Source organism: Amblyomma americanum, chromosome 3 (genome assembly GCF_052857255.1).
Source record: "Amblyomma americanum isolate KBUSLIRL-KWMA chromosome 3, ASM5285725v1, whole genome shotgun sequence".
NCBI lineage: Eukaryota > Metazoa > Arthropoda > Arachnida > Ixodida > Ixodidae > Amblyomma > Amblyomma americanum.
The window spans coordinates 157,235,633-157,251,764 of NC_135499.1; the positions used below are offsets into that span (position 1 = coordinate 157,235,633).

At 44.9% G+C, this 16,132-nt stretch overlaps 1 protein-coding gene across 1 annotated transcript in view; it reads right to left on the bottom strand.

Annotated features, from left to right (window-relative positions):
* Positions 1-16,132, bottom strand: part of schlank (ceramide synthase schlank) — a 30,383-nt gene that overhangs the window by 14,019 nt on the left and 232 nt on the right. Inside the window, exons 2-5 of the mRNA XM_077658489.1 lie at positions 5,800-6,030; positions 3,832-3,889; positions 2,747-2,797; positions 1,943-2,035 (exon numbers count right to left, since the gene is read on the bottom strand). Coding sequence (XP_077514615.1) covers positions 1,943-2,035; positions 2,747-2,797; positions 3,832-3,889; positions 5,800-6,030 — 433 coding nt within the window. The remainder of the gene's footprint in view (positions 1-1,942; positions 2,036-2,746; positions 2,798-3,831; positions 3,890-5,799; positions 6,031-16,132) is intronic.

Sequence of the window (16,132 nt, forward strand, 5' to 3'; positions counted from 1 at the left end):
CAGTAAAAACCAGTTTAGGGTGTTGCCACAGAGCTGCTCAAAAGAATCACGGCACCTACCGCAAAAACCGGACTATAGGTCGGACCGGAATATAGGTCGTCCCCCTAACCAACCAATTCTAAAAATGAAAAAAATCTTCAATAGAAAAAGTACTGAAAGACATCGTTACCTTGAAACAAATGTGACTCAACATGTTGCACAATGGTGACAGTATTTATTTTCATTTAAATGCTGCTCGTATGTACACCCGGCCAATTTTTTAACAGTATCGCGCGCCCATCGACCCATATGTTTGTTTCTGGCACACAGAAGTACGGCACCGAAGATCAAAGCCCTTCCTCTTCATGAATCGCCGCACCCAGGATGGCGAGCCCTTGAATTGCGCCCTCGTGAGTCTAGAGGCACGCGCGATCTCTACCGCATTCACGCAGATGCATTCGGCAGTCACAGGCAGCGATCTTGCATGCAGCGCAACGTTTCCTTCCAATTCTGGATACGCTGTGGTCCGCCCACGAAACGATGTTCTCTTCTGGTTGCTGCAAATTGTAATACGCAGCTTCTGCCTCTGCCAGTACTGAACGCTCTTTTCGGATACTCCAATTTCGCGCCTTGCCGCCAGGCTGCTGTGAGCTTCCGCGTACTCAATCGCGTTTTTCTTGAAGGCGACGGTGAATTGCCGTCGGCTTCCGCTCATTTTGAAACAAAATGTGAAAAAGCAGCCTTTTAACAAAATGGCTTTGCAACGACGGAAACGCAAAATGGCGGTGCGACAACGTCGCCACGCCGCCCTGCTGCTGATGGCGATGGAGCATGTGATGGAGGCTGTTGACTTCAGCCGCCATTGCTGCAAGACTTCCGTAGTTTTTCCGCCAATGGCCAGTATATAAGACGGGGGTCGACTTTTCACCATGAGGATCCATAGTGCACAGAATACACAGGACACAACACTGTGCGTTATTCTGTGCGCTATGAATCCTCATGCTGAGTACCCACTAGCCCGAACCCTGACCTTTCTAAGTTTTCACCATGGTTTTTTGAAAAAAAGTTCGAAGTATATTCCTGTTTTTACGGTACTCTGGTCAGCTCTCATCCTCAAAATGACTACAACGCTGAATGTTTATATGGTGGGAGTGGAATGCAGATGAAGTAGAGCCCCATTGTTACGTTCCTGGCTGAGGCTTTTCCCTGTTCAATTCCGTGAGCCAGTCCCATCTAAGCTCCCATAGAAACCCATGCAATACAGCATTCCCGCATGCTATGCCAGGAATGTCGCTTCGCGAGTACTTCACCCCATGCTGGTATTTTGACAGACGGATGTTTAGCATGTGTGGAACGGCGAAGGCACATCATCCAATCGGCATTTGAACGCCACACCGTGTCCAGCGGCTCCCGGCAGGTTGCAGGCGGCGTGAATCTTGCTGCAGCTGTTGGTGCAGTTCCATCGACTGTGCGAGCAAGAAATACCGAAGCCGCAAAAACGAACTATGCCACAGCAAACATCACGCAGGAAGTGCTATATGAGGTAAAGTTACGTGGATCAACTACAAGGCATGTTTCTGTCAACAGAGTTTCCCTCATCGTCTGCAGCTTAAAAACGCAATTTCCATGCTCCAATAGACGAGGAGTGGGTAGGATTAAAGCAGCCGCCCCAAAAGCAGCACAGAAGCGCGCACGCATTCCCAAACTTTGCCTGCTCAGAGAAAAAAATTTTTCAAGCATTTCTTCAATACGCAGTGCCACCACGGTGCATGGAACAATGTTTACAGAGTACTTCGCGGCGGATTTCAGCAACGACACTTCGGAACAGCATAGAAAAAGCATACAAGTTGATGCAATAAATATAATAAAAAAACTATTTTCTGGCCACTTCTCGCGACTTCAAAGCCGCGTCCCCCCTTAAAACAAAGAACATATAAGTTTGATAAGAAAAACCGGCACTTACCTTGCGCTTGGTGTCTATAAACTGGGACATGGTGAGTGACACGTAGAAGCCCAGCTCAATCATGTAGTACCACCAGAGGTCATTGGTGACAGACTGCAGCATGAAAGAAAAAAAGGGCATAAAGGGATGTGGAAACTGACAGACACGACCGCAGCATTTCAGGAGAGCAAGGCAACAAGGGATGTGGAAATCAAATTTAATGGAGGAATGCATGGTCAACTCGCACAGCTGCATGCACACAGTATATATTTTCATAACTGCCAAAATACCCTTTCACAGAGCTCATAAACGCACTTTGTCAACTACAATATGCATAAGAGCGCAGGCAACAAGCAAGCTTAGTTATAATAACATCTTCCTTCACGATACCTCTCTCCATGTCAAGGGCATAAGGCCGTGCATGGTGCTTTGCAGCCGTGTGTTAAAAAGGCTCCCTTAATTCAAACATTGCAAATTACGAAATAAACTTTCAGTCCCCTTTGAGTTTTAATTATCAAGGGAGAGTTTGTGGCCTTCTGCCTGGCATAAAAGCTGTTTTGCCCAATAGTATGATGGTGAGCAATGTGATGAAAAGCTCACAAAGCTAATTCCCATCTCCAGTGCAAAAGGTTGCCAAGCATATGACCATGACTGAGCTTGCAGTACATAAGTAGGTTTTCGGTAAGTGGGTCACTGCACTGTTGGCACAGAAAAGTTTGCACCAGCAAAACCATTTCCATGCTGTACAGGTTGGTGCAGCAAGAACAAATGTGCGTGCACTGATGCAGTTTCCCTCCAGCAACAAAAATATCGAAATTTACTCACGTGGTGGGGAAAGTCATACCAGCAGTGCATGGTGTCATACAACCATGGTTTCTATTATGAAAGTAAAAAGAAAAAAAAGGGGGGCATGATCAACAGATGTGCGTTTCTTGTTCACAATAAATACAGTCACCACACTGGCTGCAATTGCCACAAAAAAACTCATTAGAAAAGCAGTGTGAGGCTACATATCCGTGCTGTCTGGACTTGCAGCTTTGGATGACAGCCACTGTCAGAGATGCTAACAGGTGCTTTCCACATCCAGCCCTAACACACGAGGTGTGGCAGCAAAGAATGTCATTTGAGCACTGACTGGGCACCAAGTGCAAGTCACCCTAAAAGAGACATGCATGATCACTAAGTGACTTGTGAGTATGCCTTTAACATGGAATGCACAAGCTTGGAACTTATAAGCTGGACTGATAAGAACAGACCCACCACAATTTGGGATGACGGGTTTTGCGGAAAACTCCCAAAAAAACAACGTAAAAAGGTCTGATCACAAATGCATAAATGCACACTGCATTAAGTGCCACGGCCTAACATTTCCTAGTATTTTGTTTTTTGAAAATGCACGAACCGTAAGACAAAATGAAATCATTTGAAATAGTAACGTATGGTTTAAGGGGGTTTAACGTCCCAAAGCGACTTAAGACTGAGGGACGCCGTAGTGAAGGGCTCCAGAAATATCGACCGCCCGGGGTTCTTTAACATGCATTGACATCACACAGTACACGGGCCTCTAGAATTTCGCCTCCATCAAATTTCGACCGACGCGGCCGGGATCGAAACCACGTCTTTCGGGTCAGCAGCCGAGCACCATAACCACTGAGCTTCAGCAGCGGCTAAATAGTAACCTATATTTTTGAATGAGAACTGACAAAACACTGCTTCGAGTACGGATGCCTACGGCAATGAATGTATGTAAAAGGCGTAAACTCAGGCAGCATTAATGACATTTCTGCAAGATCCACCCAACACACTCTGTAAGCAGAGGCCTTAAAACAATCAAGCATACAACCAGTAGTTGGCCTATGCCATTCAGATTTCATCGACATGCTGAATGCACCAATGAAGTTGCCACTTACATCTGAAAGTGTGTACAAGCCATAGCAAAATATGCTGAAGTAAAATGTGAACCTCCACCTGTAATAGAGAAAGGGCAGAAAAGCTTTGTGAGGAATAGTCACTGTTCAGAAAAAGCTTTTTAATTTGTTCCTTTATAAAAAAAAAAAAGTCCCTACTTCAACAACTTCACGAATATCTCTACGACCTTGGAACAGTGTAAACACTGTTGTGTGGCTGATGAAACAACACCCCGTGCAAGAAAAAAAAGAAAGAAATGGTAGTACAAAAAAAAAAGTCAAAGAAATGTAATGCTGCATATGCATGCAAGAGACATTTGATAGGTTGGTTAAATTTATCTCGCTCCGCCTAACTATCAGTGAAATGCTACATTTTTCACATCCTGGATAAAGCAAGTCAGCCCTCTTGAAATGAAAATGGAGATTGAAGAGTTAAAAAAACTGCTAGTTAAAGATAAGTGGATGGCTGTGCAGATCAAAGGAAAGTTGGGCAAAGTTCATACAAACCACACACTAGAGCTGGAAATGGTTTACTCTCGGATGAACAAATTTGAACACGAGTGGGCATCGAACCCGCATCTTTCGGGTCAGCAGTTAAGCGCTATAACCACTGAGCCACCGTGGCAGCCATTGTGAGCAAAATCTATGGGATCATGGGACAGAGCAGACATCTCAAATCAAAGACTACACAAAATCCTGCATGAATTGCAGATGAATAATTTGTGTGCGTAAAGGGTGTTGCGATTGTTGGGAGTTAACACATCCAAAAGGTAATTTCCATGAAGCGCTTAGAGACGCTTAATCGCAATGCCTAGCAATTTTTGCATCTATTCATGGCCATAGACAAAACACTGATCCAGCACTGCACTCCTGAGTTGAAGCCGTAGTCAAAATAGAGGACATCTGGTGAAAGCACTACAAAAAAGCAAGGACCGTTTTGTTGGCCGGGAAGCTAACAACTAAGAAATCACCCTTACTGATAATTACAGAAGGACAAGCCAATGGCAGGAGTGTAGTATACACTGTTATTGGACTGCTTGAAAGAAGAGCTGACGAAAAAAAAAAAAAAAAATTCCCCGACTGCCACACAAAAAAGTATTCCTTCACCAAGACACTGTGCCATGCGACAATCGACTGTCACACTGGCATTCCCCTCCTACCCACTCTTTGGCCTTGGCGCCAGCCAATTATTTCTTTGCTAACTTTAAAACCTCACTCAATGGCATGGTATTCTCAACCAATAAAAATGCTACCGCCATTATCAATGCATATTCCACTGCCTCTAACAATGCCTAACTTTCTGGCCAGACAAGAAAACCGGAAGCATGGCAGACTTAGTATACAGCCCTCAATTCAAACTGAGGAAATAACACGATTTTTTTTCCAAAAACTGGTGTTTAACTTGCTTTTTCTAACACTCATAAAACCACCTTCATATTTATCATTCTCCATCATATTGGAAAACATTTCCAGAAAGACATCAGTGCATTACATGGGCGATGTGTGTTACCTTGCCTTTACACATAATTTAGCAGTTCCATCCGAATACAGTAGCAAGGCTGAAAGCGAGCAGGCAAGCACGATTTCAAACACAAACTGCGAAACTATGCCCAAATCCAGCAGAAAGCAGATGAATGCAATTTCAGTGTTCCTCTAAGCATACACAATTGCACAAGTCTGGCTTGGCAGTACTCGTCCTGAGGAAACAAATTCATATTTCGATAGCTCACAAAGCATCATAGAAAGAGTTCTAGCCTTTGCACAGCGAACCCCAAAATCAACAGACCCAAAGACACCGCAGCGGCCAAATGTGCTGGCTACTCCAAAGTAATGCTACAAATACTAAGTAGGCCTCAAATTTTGCCAATGGAGGTGCCAGGAGCAAAGAACAACAACTAGGCAATGATGTTGCTCAGCAAGAGGCATGCATCCCGCCCTGAGCCCATGCAGGCACATGCTTAGCAAACATACGTGCTCTCGGTGAACTTGTCCAGAGTGCAGGGCTTCTCCTGAAGTACGCGCTGTCGGATCCAGCGTTGAACACGGCGCTCGGTCCACTCGAGCTGCCGAGCAAGCCCCTGCACCTGCTGGGACCCCATCTTGCCATTGGTGAGGTACGCCTTCTCCAGCACATGGTTGTCGGGGGCCTTGCGAACCCGTTGCTTCAGGCCCAAGCGCACGCCCAACGGAGTGAATACCAGCCTGCAGACAGACGGGAGGCACATGCATCAGGAAGAACCCAGCGCTTAAGAATGTGGGCTGTAGACAGAGTTTTTAATCTGCCGGAAGGGAGGGGGGGAATTAGTACCCTCTACATCTTCAACACTCTAGCGCACGCTCCTTGGCAAGAGATACCAAGGCAGAAAGACTACATATGTGAACATCAGTTTTATTTGTCTAGTAAAGAGAATATGCTAAAAAGAATGACCCCATCATTCTTAAGATACTAAATAAATATAGACCAGCCCACAGAACAGTTCCCAGCATCTGGCACTCCACCATTCGTTCAAAATGGGCTTAATGCTGTGGCATTTATTATTATAAAGCTCCACAAACATTTTATTCGTTTTTGCAAAGATGATGCGTAGTCTCTGGTAAGGATGTTGTTGATGTCGACTGCTCTATTCACACAGGCACTAGCGGCTCTGAACACAACAAAATTCAATGATAAAATTATTTTTCTGGGCATGAATAACCTTTCTACGCAACAAGGTAACAAGTGGGTGCATCAAAGGAGTGACTGAGTTCAGAGCCAACACAGAACTGAGCCAGTCAGTAAGCACTGACTGACTTTCTGTATTTACGTAGGGCGATACGGTTAGCAGTTGTTAGCAACCTAAGAAGTTCGGCTGAGAAAATAGATGCATTTGGGCATATTTGATCGATCACAAGGTCTCTCCTATGGCAGCGCAGCTAACATGATCAGGGCTTTTTGATCCCTCAGTAAAGAAACTTGTAATCCTTATATAATGCCGTAAGGTCCATGAAATCTTGTTGGATAACATTTGCAGCGACAACCTTCTTATACTTTGTCAAGGTCAGGTTGTAAGGTATGTCTGCCTCATCCTGAGGAACAAGCCTTTGCCGAGCTTCAAAAATGGGGGAAAAGATAGGAAAACTAGTGTTGTGAGCAGCTCATCACGTGAAGAGAGAAAGGCAGAGTTACAGACTGCTTATTTTGAAAGGTCCATTCACAGTTGATATTTTGGGTCAAGGCATGATTTGGGTGTTTGGGGAGGGTTTCAAGTCTTAGAAAAGACTGTCAACCAAAGAAAAAACTGCGCTTATCAAGTGGTCGTTCATTTGATTCTGCACAGACACCACAGACACTTAGAATAAGATATGTTTGGAAAGCTCCCATTGCCAGTCGGATCTGTTGATAGTGAACTGGATCTAAAACTCTTAGTGTTGTCATATTTTGTTGGCGGGAGACAAATCTACGTACCTGCGGCAGTTTAAGACTGTGTTTAAAGCCATGCTGTTCTTCCAGCTGATAGGCAAATGCGGTTATTTAGTCTATTTGTTCATTCAAAACCGTGCAAAAAGACAAGCTGCCCCCTGACACCACTGCTCAATCTTCGGGGGTGGGGGGGGGGACACGAACCAAATAGCTCAGGCATGACCTACATAATGCTGTCCAACTCATAAAACAGCTTTCTATAACGCTGTCCAACTCATAAAACAGCTTTCTGACACAAACAAATGGTACTGTTATGATAGTCTGTCACAACAACCCGATGCATCTGTAGCGATGCAAGCTTTCATTTTTCCTTTAAAACTGTACAAAAACTTATGGCTTATGTACCAGATGCTTAAAATCTGGGAGGCCGTACACTGATTAGACAACATAATAAAGACCAAAATGTTTTCCTATTTGCTGCAGCATTAGGCACGTATGTCATGACAGCCTGCTTTGATTGTGTGTTCTACCATCACTTTACCATTAAACTTTTAAATTTTCAATTCAGCAGAACAAAAGCATGCCTGCCTGTCATATCTTAGAATTGTCAATGTGCATGTTACCCATTCATGCCATTTGCAAAAATGTTTTTTCCCACTTTGTTGTGCAAATACATAACTAGGCCTATTATCGCATCCTTTTTTATGCAATAAGTATATGTATTGTGTCTGATGTATGTAGTCCCCCCCTCCCATGGAATAGCCTTCTTCAAGGACCTTTAGGGATATGTTGAATAAAGAAATAAAAACTACCAATTGACAGTCACAATGACATATAGGTGAGTGAGGTTGATTCTCTACAACTTATGTATCATACAATTAATAAACAAAAAGCTATGCTTATAGGACCTATACTGTTACTGTCTCATGCTTTAAGAATACTTAATCACACATGTGTCCACCAAGGTGACAGCTACCATGACACTACTATGTAACATTTGACGTGCGTGGTTTTCCACGACTAAAAGTCACACCTTCAAATAATACAGCAAAAGGTTTGCACAAATGGTGCCCAGAAATACTACAACTGCCCTGCCAAAAACATTTTTTTTTTGGCATCCAGGGTAGATTGCTTTGTTTTTGTTTTATGGGTGTTTAACGTCCCAAAGCGACTCAGGCTATGAGAGACACCGTAGTGAAGGGCTCCGGAAATTTCGACCACCTAGGGTTCTTTAACGTGCACTGAAATCGCACAGCACACGGGCCTCTAAAATTTCGCCTCAATCGAAATTCGACCACCGCGGCCGGGATCGAACCCGCATCTTTAGGGCCAGCAGCCAAGCGCCATAACCACTCAGCCACCGCGAAGGCTCCAGGGTAGATTGCTAAAGATTTAATGATGCACTGTGTAATTTGCACACTCAGGATTAGACTTAAATCTTGCTTTGTTTGCTGTGTTTTACACACTTCTGACTGCGTGAGGAAATAGTACGGGTCCATTCATGCTAACTGATGAAAGCACTAAAGGGAGTGAAAATGCAATTTCACTGCAACAGAGTCACATTATGTACCATGCAACATGTCATGCTAGCACTCAACTAGCACACTGGAACTCTGTCCAAATAGAACCAGACAACACAACACCAAAAACCTTGTCTATTTGAAACCTTGGCTTCTGTCTATCCAGTGTCCAACCAAACGTACATCGGTTTTCTCCAAAAGCCTACTCCCTTACGTTTTTATATTACATGCATTTGCTTCTTACATTTCCTACATGTCATTACTTAAAACTGGATGTTTGGTGCTCTCATTGCATAGCTACAAAATTTATTATTGGTGAGAAGTTTAAAACGTGTGTCATTTTACCAACACTTGCCTATGTTGTCCTGGGCCAACATATTGGATTGGAAAACATTTATCCGCCAATCCAATATGTTGGCCCAGGACAACGTAGGCAATTGTAGGTAAAATGACAGACAAGTTTTAAACTTCGCACCAATAATAAATTTTGTAGCTATGCAATGAGAGCACCAAACATCCAGTTTTAAATAATGACATGTAGGATATGTAAGAAGCAAATGCATGTAACACTTTCTACACATGGAAAATATTGTACCCACTGACATTCACCAACAATAGTGGGGCAGATACAACAGTGAGACCCACCAGAATTAAGGAATCACAACCATAGTTCTGTATAGATGGATACTGACTTAAATGTGTGAAAAATGTTGGCTCAACAGGAAGACACAAAGGCTTTCGCCTTGATGCATACCATACAGTCCAAATTTAGCTCGCACACTTCTATTTTTCACAAAGATGCAAGACAGACTGTGTACTGTGACTGGAGAACGCCTTCAAAGCAACAATGCTATCACGAGCGCCGTAGTGGGTCAAGCCTCGGTATCGACCTGCTGGCACAGCATGGCGGCCCTTGCTCATCGCTGTCAAAAAACAGCCAATGACAAACTGCATCGAAAAACAATGCTCCATTTCTCAATGTGCTATTAACGAGAGCTGTCTGCTCTTTGTATCTGTCGTAATTTCCAAGATACTATACAGAAGTCAAACTTAGAGAAAACCTCAAATATGACAGGATGCGACCTCCATAGTGACGTGCAGATCCAAACAGGCGAGTTTGAACAGGAGTGAAATTGTACAGAAATTAGTTTTCTACAAGAACAATTTGAAGTGAAAAATGAAACGACCCTCTCACATGCGATGGACTGACACCTGACATCCAGAGCATGTCAAAAGCTTAGGCAGTGTCAGAAGTGCACTAGAAATTAAAAAAAAGCAAAGGAAAACACATGGGCAAACTGACAGGATGAGAAATCAAGGACTCCCAACAGAAACAAAGAAAATATCACAAAATGGTCAAATTGACCAAAGTATTAACAAATAATCAATAAAGCACAAGTCACATAAGGGCCAGCTTCATTCTGGTGCAGATGCCACACCTGCAGAGTAAACACTCCAACTTTAAAACAGTGGGTCCTGGCTAGAAAACCGTCCGACAGGCTACCCACATTTTCCAGTTTGTCAGCATGCAATGAAATAAAATGCCAATATGGGCCTTTCACGCCAGTTTACAGAAGAGACAATTTGGCACGATACGAGATTCTTTCTCCCGTAGCCTGGCATAACCTTTCATCCAAGCCAGCCTTTTCTGACCTATCAGCTCGAAGAATGTGCTCTGATGTCCAACCATTTTTATAACAGAATGAATGGGCATCAGCAACCTACGCAAACTTTGTCCGAAGATAGCATATGAAAATGCTTGCGATACACTCAGAGCAACATAATTAAAAACAAAATGCAATGAGCCATTCCACATGTTGCAAATTTAGGGAGGAAATTTAGCAGAACGGAAAGAGTAAAAAAAAAAAGGCATGCCAGGCATAATAGCCCCAATGCACCGAATTAAAAGAAGTGAAACATAACCATGTTAACGCTGGCCTTATCTATCCTCCAGGCCAACATATTTCACCACTGCAACTATAAACTCGGCTGTACTCTGTAGCATCATAGTGAGCAGCTGGCAGATACCCTACTTCACCCGTTTCTCACTCTGCAGTGCAAAAAAAAAAAATTTTTTTGGCTATAAATGCATGCTCACCCTCACCAGCACACCAACTGGGGTTAAAGTCTCTTGACACCTTTCAGGGACAGCAGGCAGAGGATTGCAGCACTAGATGTGAATAAGCTGGAGTTATTCTCATTTGAAAAAATGGGCATGCTTAACTGAAAGCAGTCGCCTCATAGCTACATGAATGCTACCAAGCAGTGCACATTGATCCTAGCACATGAGTGAAAATATGTGGGAAGCATCGCGGCATGAGGCCAAGTCGCATCAGCACGTGGTCATACATGGTTTTGGGGCACTGCTTGAAAGCAATGAAAGTGAGTGGAAATCGCACTAGCCATGGTCGGCGCAGCCCTTAAACAGAAACAGAGGACAGCTCCACCCTACTATCGTTCTCAGTAAAAATTGGCTCTCTGGCCCTTGCTGGCTATGTCTATGTTTGTCTGGCAGCACAAGATGCATTTATCGCAGAGAAAATTGGATATTTTTAAAACTCTTCCCACTAACCGATTCAAAATGACATTACCGAAAAGGACAGGTTGCCACCACTTTCAATTGAACGGCTGTGTAGCATATCCTCTTCTAGATCCACGCCTAAAAGTCAGTGTCTAAACACTCATTTTCCCTGCAAAATTTGCTGACGACGACACATGTTTTTCCTTTCAGAGTGCAGCTCTTAGGTGCCCGTTCATGGATTCCACGTTGTAGTTGTCGGCGTAAGGTAGTAGCACAGCGAAATGCCATCTACCACGGCGAGAGCAGAGAAATGGACAATCGGAAGGTGGCTGCCACAGGAAGATCCCAGAGGGTGGCTAGCAGCGTAAACACACCACCTGCCAGCGGAGGGTGGCGCGTGAAGAGCTGCACTCAAATTCCGTGTTACTGACTACCGTAATCGTCTGTCAATTTTCTTTTCTAGCTTATAAATGATCAGTTTTCGGTGAGAGAGGTCTCAGATTAAAATGCGGTACCCATCGATGCAGACCAAACTTCAATTTTTGCCCTCAATATCCCCTAAATCCTCAAATTCACATGCTGCAAATATTACTCATACAGCAGCTTGTGACCTCAAAATGACGAAGCATTAGATAACATTGTCCTCCTCCCAGATGTGATAAAACCTTGGCCCAAATCTCCACTAGGGCTTACTGCAGGGTACAACTTGTGTAATCAGCAGAACAATGGGCTTTGCTGATAATCATATTCCAGCAAGTCAGAATGGGCAGATGAGGCATAAAGCACACTAGCCGCTGATAAAGTAAACAGGGTGAGCACTGCGCAATGAAAAATCAGTGCTTTTTCCTTGCCTCCAATTATGTACACTGTGCCCAAGTTAACATGCTGAAAGACAGCTGTGAACAGGCACAAAGAAGTCAGAAGAGCTCACCATGCACAAATCAAAACAGGTCTGCAGATTTTTATCAACGACGCAAGGCCTGCGCATATTACGGTGTTATGGGGTACACAAAGGTAGCCCATCTGAACAAGTATGCACTCCCCTCTTTCAATCTTTTCGTCTCCCTTACACTAATGTAGGATAGCAGACTAGACAAGTCTGGTTAACCTTCCTAAACTTCTTTTCTCTATGTAGTTAATGGATACACGGGTAAGGAAGCCAGAAGACACACCGAATACAACCAATACTGCAGAAGTATAAATCACAGAACCACCACCTCACTTTGCCAAGTTCATGCAAGACATTGTAGCAATGACACCAACTGCTGCATTTTATCATTTATTTAAACAAAAGTTAGAATTCTCCAGGAAAAAATTATTTTTGCATACTTTAGACTTTCCAACAAGTAAGTGCAAACCAACAAAGTTAGGGTGAAAGTTCTTAGCCCCTGCAATCAGCTACCTTGTTACAGTCATAAGAATGAACACCACACAATAATTAATTTGCTGATATATGCCATGTTCTTCCATTTTCTACACAACCATTGCATATGGTAAAAAACTATGTCTATATATAGACAACTTGAATAGCTGGCTAACAAACTTGTTTTTGCCCATGTAAATACACTGGGACCAAAACATGCAAGTATGGTCCCCTCCTGATGCAAATACACGAACAGAAAGAGCTCCTCAAAATTTGACACCAAATAATGGAAAGAGCCAAACCTTGTATGTACTGTTGACCATGCATAAACGCTACAGCCTAGCAACATTCAAGCAAAACTGTGCTTTCAGTTCTGGTGCCACTCCACCAAAATCAAAACCATGCTGGTGCTGCCAATGCTAACTAGTTTTGCCTTTCACCATGTTGATAAGCATGCAACTACAAAGGGGAACCGTGCCAAACTTGCAAGAAGGGAAACAGATTATATACTCATGAACACAAGGCTGCAACCTTCTTAGGGCCACGAAGTCAATACAACAAGGCTGAGCCTCAAGACTGGCACAAAAGCAAGCTAGACATCAGTTTGAGGAAGCTGCTGGCCTGTAACTGTTTATTGCCCTCGCCGATATTTACGACAAAACAAATTCTTGTGGACACTGCACCACCATCTGGACATGTGTTATTGTAATGAGAACTACACACCAAGCATGTGCGCTAACCAAATACAACCAAAGATGCCAACAAGCAAGAACAGCATTCCTATTTCAGCGATCTCAAGTTCAAGTTGACAGGCATGGGTAGTGCTCGGCACCAAGCAGAGTGTCGGGATGAAAGCTTTGTAGGTGCTTTAAAAACCTTTGAAATGCAGGCTAGCAGGCAGGATGAAGGCTGTTAGTGAGCTCAAGTTATTGAGCAGTGGAGTGGAGAATAAAATTATTAGAAATAGAAGGTTTTAGCATAGAATATACCGCTTAGTGCCATCGGCAGCCACCATTGTGTACGCACATTAGGTGCCGACAAGACAAGCGCAGGCCGGCTGCGGGTGGACCTAGTGCATATGCACATAGGTGGCTAGCAGTATATAACTGTATGCTATGCATTAAAAACTGTAGAAACTAACTTCAGCGGGTTTGAATTTGCCTGCTGGCAACCATGGACATAGCAAACAAGCACACTGCACTGAATGTGTACATGGATATTGTGATGAAAACTATCTGTTCATTAGAGATAAGCTCTCTGCTAGAGTGCTCGAGGCATGGTTAGCTCTACGATGAGGCTCATACGTTTTTTTGTTTGATAAAAAAAAAGCAGCGAGTCTAGGCCAAACCAGCGTCGTGCAGTAACTGCCTATCCTGTTCGGAATGAAAAACAGCTAACTGCACCAGCTGCTGATGGAAAAGCAACTATACTGCACATGCAGCATGCCTGACATGTTGGCTAGTCTGCATCCGTTAAAGATGCAAAGGAAAAAAGAGGAGCATAATGAACACATTGTGCCTGTAGTTTGTGGCCACAGCTAGGATGCCAACACATGCCACAAGACGCACTCTGACCTCTTGGCTCATATTTTGCCAGGGTGCTGCAGAAGAGATACCATAAGCAGCCCAACCAATATAGAGATTAGCTCCACGCCCCGAGGCGGGTCGCTAAACTGTTGCTCGGACCCTTTATCTATTCTGCTTTCAGCAAATCACTCCGCCTCGCACTAGATGCGTTCAGCAGTGAACCGATCTGATTACGGCGCGATAGGGCGGTCGGGGCACAGTTCGGCCGCCGTCCACGCGCCACAGCCGGTCTCGCCACCGCTTGCCCACGAAAGTAACCCGATTTCCGCAAACAGGCAGGGCTTAGGCGGAAGGCCGTGTCAACGACGAGACACCAAGGACACGCCTGCGGCCGAGCAGACGCACCGGCGGGCCATTAATTCCTTGTGCAGCATCAAAGCAACGCTCACGACATCGTCTACCGTGAAGTAAATGCAGCGAGCCGTCTAAAATACAACCGCCACCGTCGTCGTGATGCATTTGAAGCGCTGCTCGAAACGAGCCGTGATGCGCCTGACGCCGGCTTCAGGCGGAAGCCGGCGCAGCCATAAGGATGTTAAGCGTGGGGTTTCCTTTTTCTTTTCTTCTCTCATTCTCCGGAGCAGCAATTCAACGACAATTTGGCTCTGCTGCTTGCGCGCGGAGTTGCCGCATCCACTGAAACACGCGTGACGTTTTCTTAAAAGCGCACCTCTTCCGACAAGCCGCACAGCACACCATTTTTTTCTCGAGGACGCAATGGAAACATCGAAATGTCCTCGTCCCCAAATGGAAATGCCGAGCACGCCGTGAGAGGACACGCACAGACACACATTCCCGTGATACACGACAAAACTTAAAGATTCACCTCTAAAGAAAAAAAAAAGGCGGAAGGTCATAACTCACGAAACATTTCTTAGTCACGTGAAATTGAGCTGCCTTCCGCCCATATCAGCCGCTGCGGCTGCAACTCAAGAAATCCGAGTCACAAAAGCAGCTTTTTACGTTCCACCCCGACATCGGGCGCCAGACCACAGGTTGTACTACTACCACGTTTGACACATGGCGAATATTAACCAATTACGGCGCCTGCCTAGAACATTGGAGTAACTCGAGAAGCAAAAAGGGCAGGCGAAGGTAGCTAAAGTAACTTCCGGACTCGAGTAACAGGGCGTCGCACAGTTCACTATGAAGGGGCCAGTATGAAAAGCACCACGAAACGAAATTCGTACTGTGTACGGACTGCAAGCACACATTTGTGCGGGTTTCGCGTTTGAGTGGTCCTGAATGGCTCAAGGACCCCGCTCTAGGCTCATCAATCCATCCTCGTTTATTCCGATCCCGTTATACCGCTGACGAGAGAAGGCCCATTCCGGGCACTACCTGTTGAGAATCGGTCAGGACGGCCTCTGAACTAGGACTCTCAGTAAGAAGACAAGCACAGGCAAACGGGCGGACAAATGGGCGGTAGCCGCGCCAATCACGACACGCCCCAGCGACGGTGGCGAACACGGTAACACACATCACGATCCGTGTCCGCTTATCACCGGGAGCCGTCTTGCTCATCGATAATCCCGGAATGAATGAGTCAAGCACCGCCTATGGTCTGACGCGAGCTGGAAACTCACGTGCCTTAGTAACTTTGGCAATCTAAGCTCGGGCGGATGCACCTAATGCGAACGACACGCTACGGCAAGGTCCGATAGAGCGGGCCGCCCGCACACGGACAGAACATTGCCCCACGCAACCGGCGAAACGTGGGTTCACACACCCCAGATGAGAGCGAACACAGAATCGAAGATGTCCATCCGCGCTACTCTCTATGCGTTCACCTCTGACCGTACGAGGCCCCGATCACTTTCGCCAGTGAAAAGTGCCAAGCAAAATCGAAACGGAAGCAATACACCGCGGAACACAGAGTTGGGCGACAGCGAGCAAAAAAACGCCGATTAGGAG